This window comes from Homarus americanus, unplaced genomic scaffold, assembly GCF_018991925.1.
Source record: "Homarus americanus isolate GMGI-L3 unplaced genomic scaffold, GMGI_Hamer_2.0 scaffold37032, whole genome shotgun sequence".
In the NCBI taxonomy this organism is placed as follows: domain Eukaryota; kingdom Metazoa; phylum Arthropoda; class Malacostraca; order Decapoda; family Nephropidae; genus Homarus; species Homarus americanus.
In genome coordinates, this window is record NW_024731852.1 from 10,757,500 (window position 1) to 10,767,448 (window position 9,949).

At 48.6% G+C, this 9,949-nt stretch overlaps 1 protein-coding gene across 1 annotated transcript; it reads left to right on the top strand.

Moving 5' to 3' along the window:
* The first annotated feature begins 3,004 nt into the window (after nt 1-3,004).
* Nucleotides 3,005-5,646, top strand: LOC121867879 (proline-rich 33 kDa extensin-related protein-like). Its single transcript, XM_042368004.1, has 2 exons — nt 3,005-3,013; nt 4,591-5,646. The coding sequence occupies exons 1-2, from the start codon at nt 3,005-3,007 to the stop codon at nt 5,644-5,646; spliced, it is 1,065 nt and encodes a 354-aa protein (XP_042223938.1).
* The last annotated feature ends 4,303 nt before the right edge of the window (nt 5,647-9,949 follow it).

Sequence of the window (9,949 nt, forward strand, 5' to 3'; positions counted from 1 at the left end):
ATCCCCCATTTAGTTTTTATTGCTTGGGGGGGGTGTTGTTTGTTTGTGTGTTTGTTTGTCTTGTTTTTATGCTCCTTTCTTTGATAAGTTTGGTCTCTCTACCTCTCTCTCTCTCTCTCTCTCCTCGTTTATCTCGTTCTGTTCCCTCCTTTGGTTAGTTGGGTCTCTCCCTCCCTCCCTCCCCTCTCTTTCTCTTATCTCCCTCCCTCCTCCCGTCATTCTCTCTCTCCCTTCACTTCTTATTTATCCCGTTGCTTCCTTAGGTTAGCTCCCTCCCTCCCTCCACTTCTCTCTCTCTTATCTCTCTCTCTCTCTCTCCTTCCTCTCCCTGTTCATCACGTTCCCTCCTTTGGTGTGTCGGTTCTTTATTGTTCTCCTCCATCTTGGTGTAAATTGTTTCCACTCGTAGTTATTCTTCTGTGTAAGTTAGCGGCGCTGTGCTGGTTATGGTAGTTGGTCAGGAGATCTTTTACACAGAGAGAGAGAGAGAGAGAGAGAGAGAGTGAGTATAATGACGGAGGCGTTGTGTAGTGAGTTAGTTATTCTCACCATAATAAGACTTAAGATGGTGATGGTGGTGGTGACGGTGATGGTGATAGTTGTGGTGACAGTGGTGGTGGTGGTGGTGGTGGAGCCGAGGTTATGTTAATGCCGTGTTGCGTTATGTTAATGCCGTGTTGTGTTATGTTAATGCCATGTTAAGAAGGACCCCACTGTTCACCTCTTGTTACCTCGGGTCCTGCCTGGTAACGTGTGGTGGCTCCAGGGGGATGGACAAAATGAGGCTCTGAGGGTTTGTTATTGTTGGTGGTTGACGCTGGTGTATGGGGAGATTAATGGTGGTTGATGCTTGTGTAGAGGTGTTGTGAATGGTGGTGGTTGACGCTGGTGTATGGGGGGGGAGATTAATGGTGGTTGATGCTTGTGTAGAGGTGTTGTGAATGGTGGTGGTTGACGCTGGTGGAGTAATGATTGAAACTCATAGAGGGTGAAGGATACTCTTGTGGGGGTGATTGACAGTGATTTTTGGTTACATAATGGTACAGTGAGTTAAAGAAATAGGTTGTATAAGAAGGTTTTATGATGCAGAAAGCCTGTAAGAAAACTAATTCACTTCCAACTTGTGTTGTGAATCATAGTGGCGCAGAAAGCTGAATACATAGGTTGTATTAAAGAGTTTTGTGACTTTTAATGGCACAGAAAGGCAATAAGAAAAAAACACATCAATCCTAGTATGTGACGTGGATCATAAAGGCGCAAGCAAGAGGATTAAAAACCCTTTCGGGATACTTGACCTCACAATGGTGCCTTGGCGCCAACGGTTATGGCTTCTAATGGCGGGGAAAAAAAACCCAGAGAGATATTTTCCACACTGGTGCAGGATACCCGAGGGATCAGCCAATTTCAAATCACTTTATTTTTTTTTGGGGTGGAAGCCTTTATTGGCGCTGGAAGCCGACGGATTAGCTGGTTAACTGTCACTGGCGGGTTTTTCAGAGCTGGTCGGTGCAGAGGGACGTGTTGTGAAGTAATGTTGACACAGTTTTGGGGGAGGAATGTTATGTGTGTGTGTGGTCTCATCGGGAGTGTTGTGACTTGAAGCTTGGTGTAGAGTCTGCTGGTTTAGTGAGGTGTTGGTGTAGTGTTAATGTTAGTTTTATTATGGTTTAGGTGTAGTGAAATTATTGGTTTATTGAGGTTTAGGTGTAGTGATAAGTGTTGGTTTAATGATTATTCGTGTTGTGATAATTAAGGTGTGGCAAGGTGAAGTAAGACTTAGGTGTAGTGAGATGAAACTAGGTGTACAAATGTGTAGTTAACGAGATGTGAGTGTAGTGGGGTGTAGGGTGATACCAACAGAACGGGTCTTAAGAGTCTAGGTATAAGATCTCTTCAGACAAGCTTAACGGTGACTCATGTCCGCTTGGTGTTCCCTATGGTCAGCTAAGGGACCACCAGCCCACCTTTACTGCCAACCTTCTTTATTAATGTCAGCTACGTTAATGGTTATGAGAGAGAGAGAGAGAGAGAGAGAGAGACTGACTAGTGCCTTGGGGTCCTCTTGTGGGGAAGGGGCTTAGGAGCAGGTTAGTGATTATTTAACTGGTATAGAGAAGGATCCCCTGTAATTAACTCTAGGTGATGTACTGGGTTTAATAGGTGTGTGTGTGTGTGTGTGTTGTATGGTTGTTGACGGCCTTGGTTTAATGGAACTTTTTTAGTGTTATAAAAAGTGGTTCTGGATCCTTTCAGTATTGGAACTTTGGCCTTCAGTGTGTTGTAGTAGAACAGGTAACTTAATGCCTGGTAAAATAAGGACTTGTGGTTCTCGATGAAGAGGAAATGTATTTTTATAGTTTATTAAGATTGAAGTTATAGAGAGGAGCTGTGGTGTTTGTCTTAATTAAAATCAGGTGAGCTTGTGACTGAGTGAGCGTTGGGTGAAGAGAAGAGAGCCAGGTAAACTGCGTGGGTTGCTGTGGCTGATTGACCTTGAAAGTAACGGAGCTTATTGGCTTAGTGGATCGTAGGCGTTACTAAGAGGCGGACTTGTATATTGACTCCAGGTAAGTTCAAGGTTTGTGTGTGTTCGCTCGTTCTTCTTTCGTTCGCTCGTTCATGTGAAAGTTCAAGGCTAGGATGTGCGTGTGTGTTGCTAGAGGTGCGCAGGCCTTTAGTTATGAAGGTAATATAGCTTGATGCTTCAGTGAACTGAGAGGGAGCCTCCGCCTTATTACTAACGCTCGGTAATCGATCCTGGCTGTGCGTGTGTGGCGGGGTGGGGGTGAGTGGGGGAAGTGTGTATTTTTAAGACTTGTGCATTTTGGCATTAAATGTAATGAAATTTTGAGCGTAAGTGGTGTGTGTGAGCGTGTTGATGGCGCTAACCGGTCAATCCATGGTGGATATGGGGCCGTGGATAGTAAAGGTTCAGTGGTTTCAGATCTTGGCAGTAGTAGAGCCTTCAGAGAATCGGTGACCTAAGCTAACCCGTGCTGATATAATGGCTTGGGTACGTTTATAATTAGATCTTGTGGCTTTGTGTTGTAATAAAAAGTAGGAAAACATATGGTTTTTACGTGGCTGTGAGTGTTCCCCCGCCCCCATGTCACTGAATTAGGTGTGTTACTGGGGTCTGGGGTAAGCAGTGTGGTGTCCGTGAAGGCAGGAGCCACCTTAACTACTACCCACTATACTGATCTACCACTGGGGTGCCTAAGGTTTGAATGCTGGGCCCCATTCCATTCCCTCAGCTCGATCTGTAGTCAAGGAGTTGAGTTTGGAGACTTAGTGAGGTGTAGATGAAGATAGAAGCCTCCGTACCTAACGCCAGGTGAGTTCGAGCCAGAGTAATTAAAGCCAGGTATGGTAGAGGCCCAAGGGGGTGTGTGTTGGCGTAGGACCGTAGGTGGTGGATGTGAACCCTGATAAGCGAGAACATGAGAGTGGCTGGAGGAGGTAGAGGTGGTGGGTGGGGCTAGAGGAGAAGGTGGTAGGTGGGGGCTTTAGAAGGAGGAGGAGGATGTGGGTGGGGCTAGAGGAGAAGGTGGTGGGGCTTGAGAGGAGGAAGGGTGGGGACTAGAGGAGGGAGTAAGCCGTGAATGGTTGTTTCTCAGACACACATAACCTCCGAGGTCTCCCCCACCACTGCTTCCTCACCCACCCACCCTGCTCTATTGTTTCTTTCCAACATGTTCATGAGCACTGGGTTAAGATTCGTGAGATTGGGGAAGTGTCTTGGTGTTGGGGTTCACGGGGTCAGGGCGGGAGACGAGGAGAAACCTGATCTGAATGTGGCAAGAAGTTGAGAGGGTGGGAGGCGGGGAGTGGAGAGAAGTGAGTATGTATGTGTGTATCGCCATAGCCAGCCCCCTCCTCTCTCTCTCTCTCTCTCTCCTGTATTCACCCACACTCTCTTTTTCTTATCTCCAACCCACATTCACACCTCTCTCACTTTTTTCCATCTTCCTCCCCCTCTCCGTCTCACACACTAACTACTGTCCTTCTCTTCTCTCCTACACACCCTCATCTCCTCCCTCCCTCCCTCATCTATTCTCCTCTCCCTCATCTACTCTCCCTCCCTCCCTCATCTACTCTTCCCTCCCTCCCCCTCATCTACTCTTCCTCCTCCCTCATCTACTCTCTCCTCCCTCCTCATCTACTCTCCTGTCTCACCTACCCTCACTCTCTCACACACTCCCCTGCCTCGCCTCGCCCTGTGTTGGTGCAGTGGTGAGTGACCACGAGGTGCGTCAGGCTCTTCCCGGTAACTGGGTCACCTTACCTGGTCGCTAATGGCTGCTACTTCACCCCACACTGTAATTACTACCCCTCTCTTTCCTCCTCTTCACCCAACACCACCACCACCACCACATACTACATTCCACTACACTTCACTACCACCACACGCCACTACCACCACCACCACGCTTCATTAACAGCAACACACACCACCACTCACTCCATTGCACTCCACTACCATCACCACTAGTACCGCCACAATGCTTCATTATTACCACTACCACCACTGCACACACTACACACACACACTACCCCTGCACCACTACACTGTCCAGTCCACTATTGCAGACAAGAGTTCATGAGAAGAGGAGGACCCGTTCCTTATGTAAACACCCGGTGAATGCTTGTCCTGACACACTGCCCCCATCACACTGCCCCATCACACCCATACTGTCCCCATCACACTGCCCCTATCACACTGCCCCCATCACACTGCCCCCATCACACTGCCCCTATCACACTGCCCCCATCACACTGCCCCCATCATACTGTCCCCATCCACTGCCCCCATCACACTGCCCCATCACACTGCCCCTACATGCCCCATCACACTGCCCCATCACACGCCCCCATCACACTGCCCCCATCACCTGCCCCATCACACTGCCCCTATCACACTTCCCCCATCACACTCCCCATCACACTGCCCCCTATCACACTGCCCCTATCACACTGCCCCCATCACACTGCCCCTATCACACTGCCCCCATCACACTGCCCTATCACCTTATCACACTTCCTCTATCACACTGCCCTTTATCACACTGCCCTTATCACACTGCCCCCTATCACACTGCCCCCATCACATTGCCCCCTATCACATTGCCTTTATCACACTTCCCATCACACTGCTCCCCATCACACTGCTCCCTATCACACACCCCATCACATGCCCCCATCACACTGCCCCCATCACACACCGCCCCCATCACACTGCCCCCATCACACTGCCCCCATCACACTGCCCCCATCACACTGCCCCCATCACACTGCCCCCATCACATTGCCCCATCACACTTCCCCATCACATTGCCTATCACACCCCCATCAACTCCCCATCACACTTCCATCACACTGCCCCCATCACACTGCCCCATCACACTGCCCCCATCACACCGCCCCCATCACACTGCCCCCATCACACTGCCCCCATCACACCCCCATCACACTGCCCCACACTCCTTATCACACTCCCCTTCACACTTCCCCATCACACTGCCCCCCTATCACACTGCCCCATCACACTACCTCCATCACACTACCCCATCACACTGCCCCCTATCACACTTCCCCCTATCACACTGCCTCAACACACTATCCCTGACCATGTACACCCTAATATGATATCTCCAACACTACTTCCATCACACTGCTTCCAACACTACCTCCAGCACATTATCTCCAACACACTACCTCCAGCACAGTTTCTCCAACACACTACCTCCAACACACTGCCCCTGTGTACACTATCCCTGACCACGTACACTCCAACAGAGATGATGAGAGAGGGATGAAGCAGGAGCTGAACGTAAATATCAACTTAGTGAAGGTCGAGGCTCGTCCCCACTGAGCTAATCTTAGGAAGGGCCAAATTTTCTCTCCCCAGCTCGATTGATTTTCTCACATTTTTATTGGTTCGCTGGGGGTGTGTGGTCACGCTATACTCCCTTGCCCGACACGGCTTGACTACTGCTACTACTACACTATACACAGTACCTTCCTTTCCTTTCCTTTCCTTTCCTTGGAGTTACTGCTGTTTCTGGTATCTTATTCGTCTTTCAGTATAATCAGGAGGGTTTGCTGTAGTCTAGAGCCGAGCTGATCATACTGATGCTTAATATATATATATGTGTGTGTGTGTGTGGGGGGGGGGGAGATGTAGTAGTAAGCAGTTATGGAGAGGCGACAAGATCAGGATGCCTGCCTCAGCGTCTTTCACCACAAAAGATATCAATTGTGTCGGGGAGACCTTTATGGTGCGGTGGTCATTATGTGGCTCTGACCATAGTGGACCCCGGCTATGGCAGTGTGATGGGGGACAACATGCCATCACTGCTGGCTGTTTGCACTACTCTGGGTCTATTACCACGACTTTTGCTGTTATATACGTTTCAGACTGTTGTGTACCACTGGGTGTCTACGACTGTTGATGTCGCTTGAGAATACAACCTGGGTACAGTAAGCTTTTCATCCGTGTCCTCAAAATTTTTCTTACGTGTTGCATTAAAGTTCAGGTTTTGGCACAATGCCCGTTGTTTTACACGACTTACCTTCACCAACCTTTACTGTGAAGCTGCCCTGAGGGACGCACTCAACCTTAATGAGTGTGGGGCCACGAGATCAAAGGTCAGGGTCACTGTGACCTCGTAAACACAAGCGTTATCAGGCTAGGGAATGCCTGAAGCTACACTTGAAAAGAGAGATACCTCTTTTCGAAAACACACACACACACACACACACACACACACACACACACACACACGTATATTAACACAAACGAAAACTAAAACTAATATTCTTTTTAACTTTGTATGTAAAAATTTTTCTCGTTGGTGCTTGAGGTGAAGGAGCAGAACACCTTTACCTGTACATTATAATTATGAGAGTGTGAGACGCCGTGAAACATTACGTCCAGGTGAATGGTTAATTAAAGAAGCTTCACAGTAATAGACATTGTCACATTTAGAGCATCGCATTAATTAAGAAAGCTCTACAGTGTGATATATTAGCGTTTCCGACACCAGGTATATTGCAGCGACATGAATTATGTTTGCACCAGACGCGTTTACGGACGGACGCACACTACAGTATAAGTTCTTATGAGATGTGTGTATTAGTTGTATCCTGTTCATTGTTATTATTACCATTATTATTATCTATTTAACATTCTTGAACCTCTATAATGACTGACTGACTGACTGACTGACTGACTGACTGACTGACTGACTTACTTACTTGAGTATTTTTTCCCACCACACGGTATATGGGGAAGGCGGTGAGAAGGCCACACCTGTAGGAGCTGCAGGTGTGGGGGAGGACTATTAATAGTGAGCCAGACGACAGTAACAGGTGTTTTAAGTGGTCCAACCCCTCTACCCCCTCCCACTACCCTCTTGTCTCACTTACCCCCCTTCCGCCTCTCCCACCCTCTTCCCCCCCTCCCCCCACACACACACCCTTCCTTCACCCACTCACCCCATCCCATCACACACATCCTTCCCTAACACACCCTTCTCTGCCCTTCCCCATAACCATCCACCCCATCCCTCACACCCCCTCCCTAACACACCTCTTCTCACACCCCCTCCCTAACACACCCTCTCCCTCACACCCTCCCACACTCCTCCCCTCTCCCTCACACCCCCTCCCTAACACACCTTTCCCTCACACTCCCTCACCCCTAACACCCTCTTCCCTCACCCTCCTTCCTCTAACACCCTCCGCTCGCCTCCCACCCCCTCCTCCTCTCCCAGCACCTCTCCTCTCCTCCGCCCCTCCCACAAACAAAGACACACATCATAATGACAAATAACATCCTGTACTTGATAACATTTGACGTTTCCGACATACTGTGTGTGTGTGTGAGAACGAAATGGCCTCTCCTGTAAGCAATCCTGCCCTGAGAAGCTATTTTGGGCCGTGACGAGGGTGTGTGTGTGTGTGTGTGTGTGTGTGTGTGTGTGTGTGTGTGTGTGTGTGTGTGTGTGTGTGTGTGTGTGTGTGTGTGTGTGTGTGTGTGTGTGTGTGTGTGTGTGTGTGTGTGTGTGTGGTGTGGGGGGTGTGTGTGTGTGTGTGTGTGTGTGTGTGTGTGTGTGTGTGTGTGGGGGTTTTTTTGGGGGGTGTGAGGGATTGTCTGACGAGGTGGTAGTGGTGGTGACGTGTGGAGATTATTGATTGGTTTAGATCATGAATTCTCTCTCTCTCTCTTTCTCTCTCTCTCTCTCTACCCCTCGTTATATTAAACATCTCCTTTTCACATACCCTTAGCTCACGTTAGGCATCCTCCACTCCTCCACCACCCCCTCTCCACCACCCCCCTTCTACCACCCCCCTGTCCACACCCTCCTCCACCACCCCCCTTCCACCTCCCCCAGCGACAAGTAAATATGTTTCTTGGCCACACAGTTGCTGAGGGGTGACTGCGCCAATGCCACTCAGACCAGAGACTAGTAAGCGTGTTGGACCGTGTTGCTGTACCGAGTCACACTTAAGCTTGATTTACTCTTTATGTTCCTAAAATCTGACTCATTTAAGCTTGATGTAAGGATAAAACCTGACGTACCTAAGCTTGGACGGAAAGGTGACATAAAATGATGTTGAAATTATGTTGACACACTTTCCTAACAACATCAATTGTGTTAAAATTTACCAATGCTGAAAAAAAAAATAAAATTAAGAATATTTAAAAATTCCGGGACTTGTTTTTAACGTGTACGAATTCCGGGGGGTGACATGGTTGAAGTAGTAGTGCGACGCTTTGTTCTGTGCTTGTGTTGTACGAGTTCGATCCGTGATAGGAAAAGTTGACCAGGCTTCCTACACTCTGGTGGTGGTGCAGTTGAGTCACCCAACGTGTTACAGACCCGTATGGTGGCGTGTGTGGTGGGAGGGATGACTAACGTAGACTGAGGCGCAATATTGGTACAGTACTTTAGTTATTGCGTCTTTGTGCTCACGTTACTTCCTTGTTAAACGTATTGGACTCTCTCTCTCTCTCTCTCTCTCTCTCTCTCTCTCTCTCTCTCTCTTCACAATAAAGGGAGTTAGGTACACCCTGTTCAACATCTCCCAGCGGGCGTTGTAACTGAACACACCGAACAGCTGTATAACTCTGCGATACACCTGTGTGCTACTAATCAGCTGTTTACCTGCCTGACTCCACCGCTCGCTGTGTTCAGGTGATGTTTGGTGTTGGCTGCGATGTTGTTGTGTTTAGTGTTTTTCTCGCTACATCTTTACTAAACATTTTTAAACACATGTCTTAAACACCATCTATTATAATTTGTTGAATTTGGTATTTTATTATTATTACTGGTTTGTGTGTGTGTGTGTGTGTGTGTGTGTGTGTGTGTGTGTGTGTGTGTGTGTGTGTGTGTGTGTGTGTGTGTGTGTGTGTGTGTTAATTCGAGGGGCGTTTACCTGGCCGCTCAGGTAGCTTGGTGTTGATTAATATGTGAAGCACTGTACACTTTACCTACTGCTGCTGCCTAACGCTTCTTCCTGCAGTTGTTCCTTCTTGGCCTTCCTCTTCCTCCTCTTCTTTCATCCTTCTTCACTGTTTCCTTTTTGCCCCTCCACTTCTTCATTCTTGCTGCTCCGCCTCACTTCCTCCACCTCCACCTCCATCTCCTCCTCCATCTCCTCCTCCACTCCCTTCTTTATCTCCTCCTCCACTTCCTCCTCCATCTCCTCCCCCTCCACCAGCTCCTCCTTGAGTGAGGTGTAGACGTTGCAGGGGGTCGTGCGAGGGTGTCATTAAGAGAAGGCCGGTACTGGAAGCTGCCAGGTGTGTACAGGTAACTCATAAACACAACACCTTCCTCTACTACACCTTACTACGCCGTCAGGTAACCCGTTAACACCATACCCATTTCTACACACCGAGCTACTGCACTCAAGTAACTTATGTGTGTGTGGAGGGAGGGAG